The following is a 17,548-nucleotide window of genomic DNA, read 5'->3' on the forward strand; positions in this document are numbered from 1 at the left end:
TGTCACAAAGTAAGTATGCGTATCTTATACTTGATGGGCCGCATGGGTAGCTGAAAATCACTGTAAAAGTCACTTCTACTCAGGGCCGGACTTAGCATTGGGCTTGACTGGGCTCAAGCCCATGAGCCCTGCCCAATATGGAGCCCCGCCGAGATACATAGCCGAGTGTACTTGGCTCGACTCTGCTCACAGTGATGGACCGCGCCATCACTGTGCTCGCCCTATGATGGACATAACACAGGGACTGGGCGTGACTGTGAGCGAGCCGAGTACACTCGGCTACTCTTGGCTCCACTCGGGACTGCGAGAGGACCCGAGAGCAGCCGAGATACACAGGACTCTGTATCTCGGCGGCACCATTTTTAAACTTCAAGGCTGCAAATGACAAGGCTGCAAATGACACTGGGGCAAGGCTGCAGATGACAAGGCTACACTGACAAGGCTGCAAATGACACTGGACAAGGCTGCAGATGGACACTGATAAGGCTGCATTGATGGGCATTTAAATGTAAGTTTTTTTCCTTAAACGTCCCTCCTAAAAGTTTTTTTCCTTAAAATTCCCTCCTAAACTTGGGGTGCATGCTATACTCCGATAAATATGGTAATGTATAGAAGGTAGGGTCCAAAAGTGACTCAAGCCCAGGGGCCCCCACCACCCTAAGTCCTGCCCTGCCTCTACTACAATGATAGCCACAATCATCCTGCTTGAGCTTTGTATGAGTGACTTCCCCTCTGCACACAGAATACAGGGGTAGCTCACTCAATACCTCCACCATTTGTAGAACATCTTGTTTTTTTTTTTTAAATACAAGGCATTCTCTGATTGGATGGGGTGGGGATCGTGATGTCACTGTCCCTCCTCTTCACATCATCCAAAGAGAGAATGCCTTATATTCATTGAAACACCGACTGTGTTCTGTGTGCAGAGGAGAAGCCACTCAGCACAGAACCCAAACAACATGCAAAAGATCCAAGTATGGTCTTCTACAGTGATGCATGCTTATATTGTGCAAAGCCAGATCAATGTAAGTATTACATGTGCGGTTCGTTGGATGGGCACGGATGGGCACTGATAGGTGGCACGGATGGGCACTGATAGGCAACATTGTATTATATTGTTTTGTACTGATGGATGCCAATCAGTGCCAAACAATAATGCATGCCAATCAGTGATGCCCATTGTGGGCACTGATTGGCATCCATTGTGGGCACTGATTGGCATCCATTGTGGGCACTGTCTGGCATCCCTGGTGGTCTAGGGTGGCATACCTGGTGCTGGGCATCCCTGGTGGTCTGGTGGTGTCCCCTGTGGTCCAGTGTGGGCATCCTCAGGGGGGCTGTGCTGATAATCGATCAGCACAGACCCCCCTGTCAGAGGAGCAGTCGGTCGTCCCTCCTCTCCCCTGGAGGCGCGCAGCGGCTCTAAATCCTGAGGACGTCCTATGACGCCCAGTCAGGATTTTGAAACCACTTTGCCGCTGTAATTTGCCTATAGGGCAGGGGGCAAGTGGTTAAGACCTAAGTGGAGAGAAAGGATCAGTGGTGGCCCGTCCATTGGGGGTGCACAGGTGCCGCCTCCTCTATCCATGCGTCCGCCTCCCAATCTATATATCAGTGGCACCTGACCATGGATTCCAATGCATTGTGGGTGGGTTTTTTTAAGCACCTGATTAGAGCCAGAGGATCTAATAGGCTTCAAAAAAGCATTGCGCTCCGAGCCCTCCCAGTTGTGTGACCATAGCAAGTACATTTTCGCTTTTATCACACTAAAGTCCCTTCCTGTCAATCAGGAGGCAGGTCTGTGAGAACTGTTTCCCGATTGGCCAAAGCGCCAGGCCGATTGGTCAAATCCTAGCCCTTTGGCGGAAGAGGAGACACACAGTGGAGGAAGCCGGAGGAGTGGATCCCGGAGCCACCGCAGCCGCTGCCCACACTCTAGGAGAAGAGGAGAGGACACCAAAGCCCTGTCACACAAGCAGGTTAGTGCCAGACCACCCATGGGGGGAAGAGGGCCTATGTTCAGTGTCGTGCCCCAAAAGAAGTACCCATCAGCCGCCACTGAAAAGGACACCCCCCCCCCCCCCCCTTTCATAGTTTCATAGGGAAATATGCACATCTGAGGCTGTCAAATGGCTGTGTGCTGAAGTGGAGGTGGGGCTGTCTCCCGAGACTGTCTGCTGTCGGCATAACCTGTCAGAAGTGACGCATGCATATAGCAGAGGAATGAGAAAGGAAACAGAAATCACACTAGGTGCTTTGGATAGCACACTATAGAGGGATATTATTTGTTCATTTTTCATTTCAAAGGTTTACAACCATTTCAAATAAAACTGCAACATCTGATTTAGAACCTAATATTATCACTATTATATATTAATATTTAATAAAATAGATAGATAGCTAGATAGATAGATAGATAGATAGATAGATAGATAGATAGATAGATAGATAGATAGATAGATAGATAGATAGATAGATAATGATGAAAAATGTCTATTTTATCCATGCAGACCTGAAATGTCCTGGGCATGTAATCAAATTATAACTTGGACCCTTATCCCGAACTTCATTTACCTTTCCCCATATAGACATTAATATTATATCATTATTATACGTTATAAATGTGTGAATGATATTTTGTGTGGATATGCAGAACAAAGGATACACTCAGAATTAATCGGTACCACTTATAAGGTTAAAAGGTTAAATGTTATTTATTTTCATTCTGACCTAATATGGAGAAAAAATGTTCCCTTTTTAATGTATGAATCTGAAACATTTCCAGGCTGACATACATAGCTACAGTAGGATCTCTTGCTGAGTGAACTCTTTTTGTCGGAGTGCCATCTTGGCTCATTTACGCTTTCAAAATGGCGGTTAGTCATTAAGCCCCTAAGTGAGCATCTGCTTCAGAAAGCCATGTTTAGAGTCTCTGGAGGTGTAAGATGAAGATAGCACGTGCCTGTCAGAGACAGTCTTCTCAACCTTCTCTGTATACAAACGTCTCAAAAAGCAATATATTGGGTATACCCTGAGGTTGCTTCCATCCTAGCCTCTTTATTAACATTAATGTTTTAGCCAAGTGGCTCAATAAAAATCTGTCATGAAACATGATTAGAATAATGTGAATCCAAACCAGTAATTGGAGGTAGCAAAGGCTAATTAGAATTGGTTTGCCATTCCTTCTGAATAATGTAATTAGCTTGTCTGAATGAATGGCTTGCAAGACAGTGTTGGCCTATATTTACCAGGAGAAGTGTTTTATCAGTACTTGTATGATGCGCAAATATGCTACATAAAAGAATCTGTTACGGCACTGTGCATTTGTGTTTAAAATTAGTTTGTTGTCCCCGGGGCCGGGACAAGGGGTGGACAGGAGGGTCCGTTGCCCCCAGGGACTGTGATATCATGTGAGGTGGGGAGGTACCTCAATGAGATTGGGGGGAGGGGATTTTCTTTTGAAAAGGGGGATTTGGGGAGTGGCAAGGGTAAGAATTGTTCTAGGGCAAATTTGAGGAGGTGTGTTAAGGGGGATTTGTGTTGGAAGGAGGGATGAGCGAATATACCTTGTTCTAGGAGGGGGGATGGGGGGGGGGGTGTTTGTGCTACAAAGGTTGTATAGTAGAGGGGAAATATTTTTTTTTTTTGGTGTGGGTGGGAATGAGTGTTAGTATGGATGATTGGGGGGTATCTGTGCTAGAAGAGGAAATGTGTGCTAGCAAGGGGGGAGTAGGGGAGGAGCATGTGTGCTGCAAGGGGGGATTTGGAGTTTGGGGGGTGGATTTGTGTTTTTTGGGGGGCATATGGGGAGACAGAGGATTTTAGCTAGGAGAGGGTAGATAGGGGGGGCAGAGATTTCTGATAGGTGGGGGGGATTTGTACTGGGAGGAGGGGAAATGTATGATTAGTGGGTGACCATGCAAATTAGTGCTCAATTTTTGGAGGGGATTTACGCTGGCAGATAATGTTCATACATCTTGGGGCGGGGGGGTTGCAATTCTGCATGTTTGCCCTAGACTCTAGATGACCTTGTCCTGGCACTGGTTGTCCCCCTTAATCACCATTGAGTGAGTAGAACTCCATTGAGGCACAAGGGTTGATTCAGTAAAGGCAAAATAGAAGGTTCACTTTGCTTTAAAATTTTCAAGGGCATTCCTTCTTAGCTTCGTGAATGAGGTGAAGCTCTGTTGATATCCATCATCCAATCACGTACAAGAAAAAATGCATGTTTTTTTGTTTTTACTTCTCCTTGCACTTAATTTGGCATTCTTTGCAAAAATGAATACTTACCACATTACTAAGCTAGGGTAAAATCTCCAATGCAAAGTGAACATCTTGCTTGCCTTTAGTATATTGTATTAACCACAATGGGTTGATTTACTAAAACTGGAGAGTGCAAAATCTGGTGCAGCTCTGCATAGAGACCAATCGGCTTACAGTTTTTTTTTTTTTTTGTCAAAGCTTAATTGAACAAGCTGAATTTAGAAGCTGATTGGCTACTATGCATAAATACACCAGATTTTGCATTCTCCAATTTTAGTAAATCAATCCCAAAGTGTTTAAGAAATATCTTAACCAGGGACTACACCAAGGGGGTATGTGTTTTTGTGTTGATGCTCCTAGGCCAGTGATGGCGAACCTCGGCACTCCAGATGTTTTGGAACTACATTTCCCATGATGCTCATGCACTCTGCAGTGTAGTGGAGCATCATGGGAAATGTAGTTTCAAAACACCTGGAGTGCCAAGGTTTGCCATCACTGTCCTAGGCTATAGTCGTGATGTTTGTTCCATTAAGTGGACTGGGTGTACTTGTGTCTTTTTCTCAGTCTAACTAACTATGTAACTATGTAAATAATGATGGTAGATAACCAACTGAAGTATTACATTTGTATTCTGTAATAAGATTTTGTTATCTAATGGGTTTGTATGTAACTATGGCAAATTTATAAAAAAATTAAAAAAAAGTATTAAATTAGTAGGCATTGTGAAAAAAAAAAGTTGAGGCCTAGACCTTTGCAATTGGTGACACAATAGAATAATTAATTGGCTAATAGTGTACTTGTTCCAACAAAAAAAAGTCCCATCAGTGGAAAATAGATAGTCACAAGTCATCCAGTTCAACCAAAAATAAAAAAAAAACACAAATGAATAAATAGATAATGAATAAAGTCTTCATAAATTGATAAAAGTGACTTGTTGAAGCGTTCATAAATGTGCTCATCCAAAACAAGAATTTTCACTGAAAATTCTTGTTTTGGATGAGCACTTTTATGAACACTTCAAAAAGTGACTTATCAATTTATGAAGAAGACTTTACTCATTATCTATTTATTTATTTATTTTTCACTTATGGGACTGCAATGTGCAATATACATTTTTTGAGTACAGTGTGTGTGTATAATTTTCACATACTTATGTTTCATATGTTGTTTGAGTTTTTGTTGGAACAAGTACACTATCACCCAATTCATTAACTATACAGTGTTAGAGACCACTGTTCAAATGGCGCAGCTCTTCTGTTTGATTACAATATTGTTTGTTTAATACACATAGCAGCGCTTTCATATTTTTTATCACTATAGAATAATTGTATTTCTCCTGAACAAAATTCTCAATTTCAGCCAGCAAGTGACACAGGTACACACCCTATGAACTAAGCCCAGGCCGCAGAGCTGAATATTAAATACAGACCTGGCAGCTGCCAGTGCGTAAGCACTGACACCTATTTCTTATAGACTTGAGTGTGTGTGTGTTTTGAGTATTTCAGGATGACATTGTTTTGACAAAATATCTGTAAAGCTTTTCTTTCTACGTACTGTTTGTATTTTTATTCTTTCCCCTCATGATAAATATAATATAATGACACCTATAGGGGTTGAACTTAATATGGAGGTAGGCTATAGCATTTTTGTTGTTGAATGCCATCTTGACCGCCCATGACTCTGGACATGACTCTGGGCATCTACCTTTTCAAAATGGCCCCAAAGGGAGCATCTGCTTCAGAAAACCATTTTTTGAGTTTCTGGAGGTATAAAATGGAGGGCTGGTATTAGTGTTTTCTTGCAAACTTTACTACCATAGGGACAGATGAGTTTGTACCCCCTGGTATGTCTACCTTTTGATTCCTCTCTAGAATACATCAAGGAGGTTTTGATTTTGTTGCTGGACAGGAATTTTCACAGGTTTCAAAATGCAGACAAAGTCGTTACTTGAGCCCAATTGGCCTGTATTCTGCAGTTCACCAAAAAGACGGGGATCCTCTAGGAGAGGATATTCACCCGAGTTAAGAAATCGTAATAGGTCAAAGAGAGTGCCAAATGAAAAATCATTGGGAGTCAAACATCTTTATTGTTAAAATGTTTACAACAAGCAGGGCAAAAGACAATCAACATGTTTCAGGTGCCACACAATCCCTCTTCATCAGGGCTGGGTAGAATGGCAGAATGTTCAAAAGACTCAAAAATCCCCCTATGTTCACAATAGAAATGATAAGCTTGAACACCAGCACTGACTGTCATTTAGTACACCCTCTGTCGCCATTTAGCATTCTGCCATTACACTCAGTCCTGATGGATTGTGTGCCCCCCAAAATGTGCGGGATGTCTTTTGTACTGCTTGTTGTAACCAGTTGAACAATAAAGACTTTTAAAGAAGAAGTAAACCCTCTCTAAAAAAAAAAAAACACCCTGCAAGACAAAGGCATAATGAGCTAGTATGTATAGCATACTAGCTCATAATGAATTACTTACCTGAGATCGAAGCCACCACAGCGGTCCTCAGTCACCCCCTCCATCGCCACCATGATACCTGGAGTGACTTCCGTGTATCGTGGCTCCAGCGCTGTGACTGGCCGGAGCCGCGATGACGTCACTCCCGCACATGCTCATGGGAGCCGTCAGTGACGGCACGATCCCATTCATTAAATGGCGCGCTCATGCGCCATAGACATCTGTGCAGTCTTTCTTGCAAATATTTCCTTAACCGTGTAGGTTAAGGAGATATTTCTTGCACCTACAGGTAAGCCTTAATCTAGGCTTACCTGTAGGTCAAAGTTGTCTGTAAGGGTTTACAACCACTTTAACCTCCCTGGCGGTATGATTCAGTCTGGAATTAGGTGAAAGCGGTACAATTATTTTGCATGGAAATCTGGCGTTTTATTTTGTAGTCCTGTAATTCTTAGGCCGCGTACACACGAGAGGATTGTCCCTCCAACTAAGTCCGTCAGACAATCCGACAGACAGTCCGTCCTACTTTTGAATGAACGGACTTGACCACACACGATGAACAGACAGTCCGCTGAAAGCTTGCGCGATGACGTGTACAGCACGTACGACGGGACTAGAAATACGACGTCTAATACACTGCAATGCAACCTTCCTAAATCCTTTCTGAGCATGCGCCATACTTAGTCCGTCCAACTAGCCTACTCACGAGCGGACTGTCCGCTGAAACCAAAGTTGGACGGACTGTATTACGGAAATTCCGAAAGACTTAGTCCGCCAGACTGTCCGCTGAAAAAGTCCGCTGAAGCCCACACACGAGCGGACTGTCCGCTGAAACACGTTTCAGTGGACTAAGTTGGACGGACAATCCTCTCGTGTGTACGCGGCCTTAGGAATAACGCTCTTAAATCTCTTCAAACCAGAGTCTAGCAGACATCCCGGGTATGATAAAGTTTATAATATAATAAAGAATAATAAAAATTATTCAATAATGTAATCAAATCCTAAAACACTGAAAAAGGGACACGTTTTGGTTGCTATGGACAATCTCCAAATTTCAGGCAGAAAAAACTGTATTTATAATATAAAAGTGCATGCAGGGCACTGCACAGACCACTAGGGACAAAGGGGGTGTGTATTTTTTAATACAGCACTGTAATCTGTAAGATTACAGTGCTGTGTGTGTTTTGTGTCTTTTTACTTTTTTGAATTTGCCGCCGTTCTCCGCTCCCGTGCGCCGTAACGCCGCAGGGAACGGAGCTCGGCGGTATTCGGCACTGTGAATCGAGCGGAGGACGGCTCGCTCACACAGCGCGGGGGACATCGCTGGATCCAGGGGACAAGGTAAGTAAGTCTCCCTGTGTCCTCCCCTGCATCGAGCGAAGAGATCCCGAGTCTGGCTCGGGGTTACCGCTTCTATCAGTAAATTCCCAACCCGAGCCAGACTCGGGATTACCGCCAGGGAGGTTAACTCCTGAGGATTTTCGACCTATTAATCTGGAATACATCTGGCAGGTTTAAGGTGTACTCTAATGCTGCGTACACACGACCAAACTTTCCGGCAGACTAGGTCGGATGGAATCAGTCCGTTGGACAGTTCGATCATCTGTGGGCTAATCCGATCATTTTTCATTTACAAAATCCAATGGACCTAGAAATAGAACATGTTTCAAATCTGTCCGACGGACTCAATACCCATCGGGAAAACCGTTCGTCTGTATGCCGGTCCGATGGACCAAATATTACGCAAGGGAAGCTAATTGCTACTGGCTATTGAACTTTCTTTTTTAGTCCTGTCTTACGTAATCACATTCAAAATGAATGGATTTTAGAATGGACTTGGTCCGTTCGTGTGTGAGCAAGTCCATTAGTTCGGAAGGTCCATCGGAACTCTGTCGAAAGTCGGTCAGGAAGACCGTTGGAGCTAGTCTGCCGGAAAGTCCGGTGGTGTGTACGCAGCATTATGTGTTAGTCATTTTGTTAGTAAAGCTAAGAAACACTGATGTAGATAATTGTTTTCTCTACATTATCTTCTATTCTGTTGTTTGCAAGGGCACATTTTCTCTATTATTTTAAACTACAAATGACCAGCTCCTAAAAGGTAACAGCATTGTATAATTAAATCTGATTCTTAGTACTTCTAATATAGTGACTAGATGCGTGATGTCTATTTACTTTGTTGTGCAAATCAACATGAAATAATTGTCTACATTCTGAAATATCAAAATTAAGGTCACTACTTCCTCTGATTGGTATCACACAGTGAAATAACAGCTATTGCATGCCTCAATAAAGTCTTTTGTAAGTCTTTTCTTTTGCATCTGTTACCTTGACAGCAACAAGCATCTTGTCTTTGGTTGGGCTGAGGTTATAACACTCAGCAAGGAACACCTTCCCGAACGCTCCTTCCCCGAGTTCTCTCTTCAAAACAATATCTCTTCTCTTTATATACTGAACATCTGCATGAAAAAGAAACAAAGACGATACAAATACATTTATATTATTTCAAAGCTAAAACTCCAAACAGAAAAACATTTGATACTTTTCCAATTTTATCTGAAAAAGAGTAACATGACAAAAGTCAGAAGTGATTAGGAAGGATACAAACGATCTGGCAAAAAAACCCACAAAATCATTCTTTAAAGTGGGCTGGATTGGTATAATATTTCCAGAAAATCTCTGCTCATTGAAAAGCCATCCTGGAGCTTAATTCAATAATCTTCTTGCCTAGGTTGAGATGATGTCAGGGGCTTCACCCCCCTAATCCATGCACCCGGCCCCTAATTTACATGCAGGGTGTCGAACGCATGGAATTCAATGTTGTTTTTGAAAACACAGAATTAGAGCCTGAGGCTCTAATTGGCTTCAAAAAGGATGGGCTCGGACGCAGATCACTGCACCCTGATCCCACCCAGATGTGTGACAATAGCAAATTAATATTCACTACTGTCTTCCTGCTTCTCCTCCTGGCCAATTGGGAAGCGGGTCTTAAGACCCGATTGGCCGAGGGGAGAAGCGACCGTATTGGCGGGAGCAGGACCAGAGGGGAAGCCGCCGAGGAGATGCAGGGGGAAGCCGCAGAAGCTGGCTACGACCTGGGTGGGGTAAGTGCGGGGGTGGTGGGTGAACAGGCGAGCGACTAAAAACAGAGCACCGGCCGCCACTGGTCACTTGTCTGTTGCAGGGAGAAGGAGGTATTTCCTTAAGCAGGTCTTAGCCCTAGTACACACGGTCGGAAATTCCGACGGAAAATGTCCGATTGGACCGTGTTGTCGGATAATCTGACCGTGTGTGGGCTCCATCTGACTTTTTCCGTCGGAATGTCCGATCAACAAAGCTTGAGAGCTGGCTATAAAATTTTCCGACAACATGGTCCGATAGGACTTTGTCCGATCGTTTGTAGAGAATTCCGATTGGACAAGGTGGCACGCATGCTCAGATCAAATTACGAGACCAAAGCTATTGGCTACTAGCCTGAACGTAGTCCTTTCATAAGGTACAAACGTCATCATGTTCTGAACAATCGGATTTTCCAACAACTTTGTCCGACCGTGTGCATGCAACACCAGTTTCGGATGAAATCCGTCAGAAAAAATCCATCAGATTTTGTTGTCGGACTGTCCGACTGTGGGTACAAGGGCTTAGATGGATTTTTTTGTTTTTGTTTTTGTTCAGCTGGAGGGCTAAAAAAAACTAAAAAAACATAAACAAATATATATATTTCCTCCATCCACACAATTGAGGTGGATAGAGGAATCTTCACTGCAGACATATTATATTCTGACAGCAGGGAGTCTCTGCTGTCAGATTACACTTATCAGCAGCTGCAGCCCATTAGATAAATATAACAATGGGTAGCACTTCAGGAAATATGAGAATACTCCTAAAAATGCTTAAAGGGATACTAAATGTCCAGCTTTTAAAAAACAAACAAAAAACAAACATGTCATACTCACCTGCCCTGTGCAATAGTTCTGCACAGAGCAGCCTCAATCTTTCTCTTCTCAGTTCCCCTGCTGGTGCGCCTGTCCTCTCCCCCTGCTGAATGCCCCCAGCGCAAGCTGCTCTCTCTTGGGGCACTTGTTCGTGTTCACAAGCGTCCCCTGCTCCATCCTCACTGGCTGTGATTGATTCCCGCTGCTTTGTCTCAGCCAATGAGGAGGGAGAGACCCAGGAGAGCAGCCGCTCGCATGCACATTGCTGGATTGGGATTGGGAGTTTTAGGGGGGCTGCAAACTGAAACTGTGTTACCTTTGTGCACAGAATGCATGAAGGTAAAAACCCTTCAGCCTTTACAACCACTTTATCTGATGTTAATCCTGGCCTATAGTCCTTATCCTGTGTTTTGTTGTTATTTCTTGCCTATGCTTCTCCTGTTTAGTTTTCTAAACCTTTCACTATAGGGGGTAAAAATTCTCGATTTATTCTTCCTAAGTCAAGAATTATCTATTTAACAAATAGAAGCAACACCTTATGGGATCCTATGCAATGAACATAGTACAATAATTTTGGTTTATGGTTTCTTGTCTATTATTTGCATCAATGTACTGCTGATTATGTATTTACTCTTTATAACCAATAAAGAAATAAAGTAAAAAAAAAAGGAAATCCCATCAAATGTGAACAGAAACTGGTTGAAAAAAATAAAGAGTAGAAAGAGATACATTTGCCCCTTTATAAAGGTAATAAAAAAATCAATAAAGTGAGGAATTATTAAAACACAGAAAGACGGATACTGAGTTATAGTAAATATAGAAGTGCTTGATACAAAACTATTTGTTACTACTGTGATAATGTCACAGAGAGACTGCATTCTTCTCTTATGGGCTTCTAATATTGCTGATTAATCAATAAAAAAGAATAAGTCACTGTTTTCTTGTTACTCTTGTCAGACATGTAAGTTATTGTTGGCTATAATAGCTGCCATCATCTTCTGTGGAATTTAATGTTTTCGACAATAAAAATGTCTGGTTGTGTAAGAGATTTAAAAGGTGTATCATCTTCCTACACACTGTGGTGCTGTTTTGTGATTGTCTGTCCTTTGTTCCGAGTATCTCAGGCAGCCAATCACAATGTCAGAACATCATGTTGGCAGCACAGTGGTTTTATAGTTAGCATTTCTGCCATTGAGGTCATTGGTTTGAAACCCAACTAGGACTACCTTAATGGAGTTGTATGCTTTCCCTGTGCTTGCAAGGGGTTTCCTCTGTCTTCTCTGGGTTTCTAACCACTCCAAAGACATGCTGTTAGGTTAACCACTCACCGACCATACGCCATTAGTATACTGTGGCAGGTCAGCTCGTTCTCGCAAATCGCCGTACTTGTATGTCAGCTCCTTTAAGAGCCATAACAGGTGCGCGCGCCACTGGAGGCACGTGCCCGATGCATGGCGGGGGACCCGATGCGTGTGGCCGGCGGCCACGATCTGGGGGAAAGAGAGCCAGAACATGGATCTATCAATGTAAACAGACAGATCTCCGTTCTGACAGGGGGAGAGAGAGAGAGAGAGAGAGAGAGATCTGCTGTTTCTAGTGATTAGGAACAGCGACTTCTCTCCTCCTCCAGTCAGTCCCATCCCCCCACAGTTAGAAAAACCTCCCAGGGAACACATTTAACCCCTTGATCGCCCCCTAGTGCTAACCCCTTCCCTGCCAGTGATATTTACACTAATCAGTGCATTTTTATAACACTGATCACTGTATAGATGTCAACGGTCCCAAAAAAAGTGTTAAAAGTGTCCAATGTGTCCGCCGCAATGTCGCAGTCCCACTAAAAATCACAGATCGGTGCCTTTACTAGTAAAAAATAAAAATAATAAAAATGCCATAAATCTATTGCCCATTTTGTAGACGTTATAACTTTTGCGCAAAGCAATCAATAAATGCTTATTGCGATTTTTTTTACCAAAAATATGTAGAAGAATACATATTCGCCTAAACTGAATACGAAAATTTTTTTAATTGTTTTTGAATATTTATTATCGAAAAAAGTAAAAAAAATGTTTTTTTTTTTTTTAATTGTCACAATTTTTTTATTTATAGCGCAAAAAATGAAAACAGCAGAAGTGATCAAATACCACCAGAACAAAACTCTATTCGTGAGAAAAAAATCACATCAATTGTGTTTGGGTACGGCGTTGCACGACCATGCAATTGTCAGATAACACGGCGCAGTGCAGTATAGGGGGAAAATCTTCCTGAAAGTGGTTAATCGGCTGTTGACTAACTTGGGATTAGTATCTGAATGCATACTTGTGAGGTAGGGACCTTAGTTTGTAAGCTTGAGAGCAGGGAGTGATATAAATATACAATGTTTGTAAGGCCGCGTACACACGCGGGGACTGTTCGCCCAACTTTGTCCGTCAAACAGTTTCAGCAAACAGTCCGCTCAAAATTAGCATGGACGGACTTGCCCACACACGACGAACGAACAGTTTGCTGAAACCGTGCGCGATGACGTGAACGGCACGTACGACGGGACGGAAAATACAACGTCCTATACACTGCATTATAACTTTCGGCGTGTAAATCCTTTCTGAGCATGCGCGGAACTTAGTTTGACGAACAAGCCTACACACGAGGGGACTGTTCGCTGAAACAAAGTTTCAGCGGACAGTTTTACGGAATTTCCGAAAAACCTTGTTCAGCGGACTGTTCGCTGAAACTGTCCGCTGAAAGCCCACACACGAGCGGACTGTCCGCCGAAACACTGTTCAGCGGACAAAGTTGGGCGAACAGTCCCGGCGTGTGTACGCGGCCTTAAGCTCTACATAAATTAACAGCACTATACAAATACCTGTAATAAATAACAGCCAAATCTGAAACGAAGACAGCCCTGCGATGGGATTCAGTCTTCAAGGAATACTGGTTACCGAAAACCTTTAAAGAGAATGTCCACCATTTTTTTTCAGAGTGAAGAATTATTGAAACCATGACAGAGGTTTGTTTGCTTTTTTTTTATCCAGGTCTCCATTAGAGGGATTTCCCCTTACTTACTATCATGGTGAAAATTACATAAGATGTCTGCCCAAAAAACTCCCAGAGATCCCCTCATTCTGTCTTGTTGCTAGAACATTGTTAAGATGCTCTTAGCTTTTACTGCTCACTCCTCCATCACAGGAGCAAGCTCTCAAACCTCCACATATGCTCAGCTCTCTACCTCCTCTTTTGTAGCAGAGCTCAGAGCTACTTCATCTGAGGAGCGAGAGGGGTTTATTTACTAAAACTCGAGCGTGGAAGATCAGCTTCTAGGTTATTTTTTTGTCAAAGCTTAATTGAACAAGCTGATGTTGGAAGCTGGATGGCTACCATGCACAGCTGCACCAGATTTTGCACTCTCCAGTGTTAGTGAATCAACCCCAGAGTGTGCATATGCGGGGTCTTGAATTGGAGAGAGATCCTGTGATAGTTTTTAATTTAATTTATTTGAAAATTATTAAATTGTTTTTTTTTTTTTTTTTATTTGATCACTTTTATTGCTGTCACAAGGAATGTAAACATCCCTTGTGACAGTAATAGGTGGTGACAGGTACTCTTTATGACCCCCGATCCCTCCTTTACACTTCAAAGTATTCAGATTGCCGTTTTCGGCGATTCTGAATACTGTATAGATTTTTAAATCCGGCGCCATTGGCAGCCGAGTAAACGGGAAGTGACATCATGACGTCACTTACGGCTTCATTCCAGTCCCTGCCCAGCCGCCGGAGGCATCAGATCATGCATCGGTGCTCCCGATTGAACGGGAGCACCGGTAAGAGCGGCGGGACGTCCCCCCCTCCCGCTCCTCCGGCATAACAGCAGAGCGGCTTTTAGCCACATCGGTTGTTATGGCTGGAAAGCCAATCGCTGCCTCTAAAAATCAGTAATGGGATGATGCCTGCAGGTGCGGGCATCATCCCGGTATAACCCCCGGAAGCCGAGTATGCACATCTGCGTACGCTCGGCAGCAAGGGGTTATACAGTCTATCTCCCCAGGGGCAATAGAACTCACTAGGGATGAGCCCGATGTTCGAGTCAAACGTAAGTTCAACTCAAACATCAGGTGTTTGCCTGTTCGAAAGCTGCAAGAACACAGTTAAAGTCTATGGGACACTAACATGAAAAATCGAAAGTGCTAATTTTAAAGGCTTATATGCAAGTTATTGTCATAAAAAGTGTTTGGGGACCCGGGTCCTGCCCCAGGGGATATGTATCAATGCAAAAAAGGTTTTTAAAAAATCATTTTTTTTCAGGAGCAGTGATTGTTTTAATGCTTAAAGTGAAACAATAAAAATGAAATATTCCTTTAAATATCATGTCTGGGTGGTGTCTACAGTATGTCTGTAAAGTGACGCATTTTTTCCGCATTTAGAACAGTACCGCAAAAAAATTACATTTCTAAAAGAAAAAATATCACTTAAAACTTATTGCGGCTATAATGAATTGTCGGGTCTCAACAATATAGATACAGATTATTGAAAAGAAGAGCATGGGATCCCCCCCTCCATTACGTGGGAGTCCCCCTAAAATTCATACCAGGGCCTTCGGGTCTGATATGGAAATTAAAGGGAACCCTGCGCCAATTAAAAAAAAAATGGCGTAGGTGTCCCCCCAAAATCCATACCAGACCCTTATCTGAGCACGCAACATGACAGGCTGCAGGAAAAGAGGGGGGGCGAGAGAGCACCCCTGCCCCCCTTAACCGTACCAGGCCATATGCCCTCAACTTGGGGAGGGTGCTTTGGGGTAGCCCAAACATCTGGCTCATCCCTAGTGAGTACTATTGAACCAAGGGAGATAGAATGCCCTATGGACAAGACATCCAGTTTTGAACAGAACCCGTTCTTTCACGGGCAGCCAATGCAGGGCACTACATCTCCCTCCCTTAGGTGAGGAAGGACAAAGTGAAAAGGAGAAAGAAGAAAAAAAGTACTCAACCCCCCCCCAAAAAAAAAGAATTCTGAAAAACGGCTGGGGAAGGCTGATAAGCCATCAGGGTTTCATTTTCTGATGAAATTCCGCTTTAAATCTCCTTAACGACAATCAAAGGATACATTATGCTACAAAAAAAATAAAAAATCACTGCGGTTTTCAAATCCCTATACCAAAGTCTGTTTACTGCAAAATATCATGTAAGGCAGGAGGAAGTCTCTACTTCCACACAGTATGGGGCTACATTTAACTTCTTGATTGTATTACTTTTTTTAAGGGTCATTGAAGAAGCATGAACTCAGAAAGTATCAGACTCACTCAGGAAGGTTAAAGCAGAGATGCATGACATGTGTAGCTTTAAATGTGGACCCCAGAGGGATTTCTCCGCCTTAAGCTTCAAGGTATTGTATATCAGATGTATAACAGAGCAGCACTAAATGCTTTTTTTTGCCACAAGACATAACAGCAAGACAACCTTAGTTGTGTTCTCTTGCAGAACAAAAAAATCTGTTGTTTGCAGTAGTGTGTACATTTTTACATTTTAAATGAAAGCAATATATCATCCCTTTGCAGGCAAACCTTTGCTTAGACTACACAATAATTGAAGAAGTACTGTAAGCCTATTGGTCCCCTATGCAAAGACAGTCTAACTCTTCAAAATATATATGGGGGATTCAGTAACACCCCAATTGCACTTTCCTGATGGTATGGCCCTTTAAAACAGCCTGCACCAGATTCAAAAAATTGTTGCCATCCATTTTTGGTAGCTATCAATACATGCAGAGGTTTTACAAAGAGGTCTCTAGTAAGTTAGGTTTCTAATCCCAAAATTATTTTTCGCCTACAAGAATTACCCAGAAAACATTCACAATCACCAGCCAAAATAGTCTCTATGGATCTTTGAGCATAAAATGTTCATATACAAAAAAGTTGTTCATACGTTGAAAAAGTGCATTATTATAACAGTCCCGGGAACAGAAATGTTCTCCTTATCTTCTCACCAGAAATAGGATGCAATAAAGCCCTTTCATACATATACATGTGATATGTCTTGATTGAGAGTATCCAGTGCACTCCCACTTGTGCTTTCATGAAAACTGGTAAAAACTTGCCAAACGTAATACCTTCACCACCTGGCAACTCTTGCCATTCTCCTTCATTGAAATATCTACTCTTATGCCCCGTACACATGACCGGACTTTCCGGCAGACTAGGTCCATTGGAATCAGTCCATTGGACATTCCGATTGTGTGTGGGCTAATCCAATCGTGTGTGGGCTAATCTGATAATTTTTCACATAAAAAAATCGGACAGACCTAGAAATAGAACATGTTTCAAATCTGTCCAATGGACTCAATTCCTATCGGGAAAACTGATTGTCTGTATGCTGGTCCGACAGACCAAATACGATGCAAGGGAAGCTATTGGCTACTGGCTATTGAACCTCCTTTTTTAGTCCCGTCTTACGTCATCACGTTCAAAACTAACGGACTTTCGAACAGACTTAGTCCGTTCGTGTGTAGCCAAGTCCGTTCGTTCGGAAAGGTCCATTGGAACTCCAGTCAAAGTCCATCGGGAAGATCGTGGGACCTAGTCTGCAGTTAAGTCCAGTCATGTGTACGCGACATTACCCTCAATAAGAAAATGCTTGCATCAATTTGATAATCATCCAGAGTCCTTCATAAGATGATGTCCTCATGCAGAAAAATACCCCAAAAAAGAAAACACTATCATAGTGTTTTATATCTTAAAATTACCAATGTCACAGTAGAATAAAACTTACATAAATTCCAAAATCACCGTAAAGTGTGTTCCATCCATCTACACCTCACCCATAAGGTCATGCACCTTACAAGGCTGACAATAAACCAGGCATGTACAGATTCTAGGGTCCACTCTGTTTCTTTATATATCCA

General features: G+C 42.7%; 1 protein-coding gene across 4 annotated transcripts in view; it reads right to left on the bottom strand.

Annotated features, from left to right (window-relative positions):
- Positions 1 to 17,548, bottom strand: part of NTRK3 (neurotrophic receptor tyrosine kinase 3) — a 1,011,888-nt gene that overhangs the window by 153,223 nt on the left and 841,117 nt on the right. For all 4 annotated transcript variants that reach the window (XM_077472645.1, XM_077472644.1, XM_077472642.1 and 1 more), the window contains one exon: positions 9,052 to 9,182. In XM_077472645.1, the coding sequence (XP_077328771.1) occupies positions 9,052 to 9,182 (131 nt within the window). The remainder of the gene's footprint in view (positions 1 to 9,051; positions 9,183 to 17,548) is intronic.

This window comes from Lithobates pipiens, unplaced genomic scaffold (assembly GCF_037356315.1).
Source record: "Lithobates pipiens isolate NorthernLeopardFrog02 unplaced genomic scaffold, aLitPip1_a1.2 Scaffold_8, whole genome shotgun sequence".
Lineage (NCBI taxonomy): Eukaryota > Metazoa > Chordata > Amphibia > Anura > Ranidae > Lithobates > Lithobates pipiens.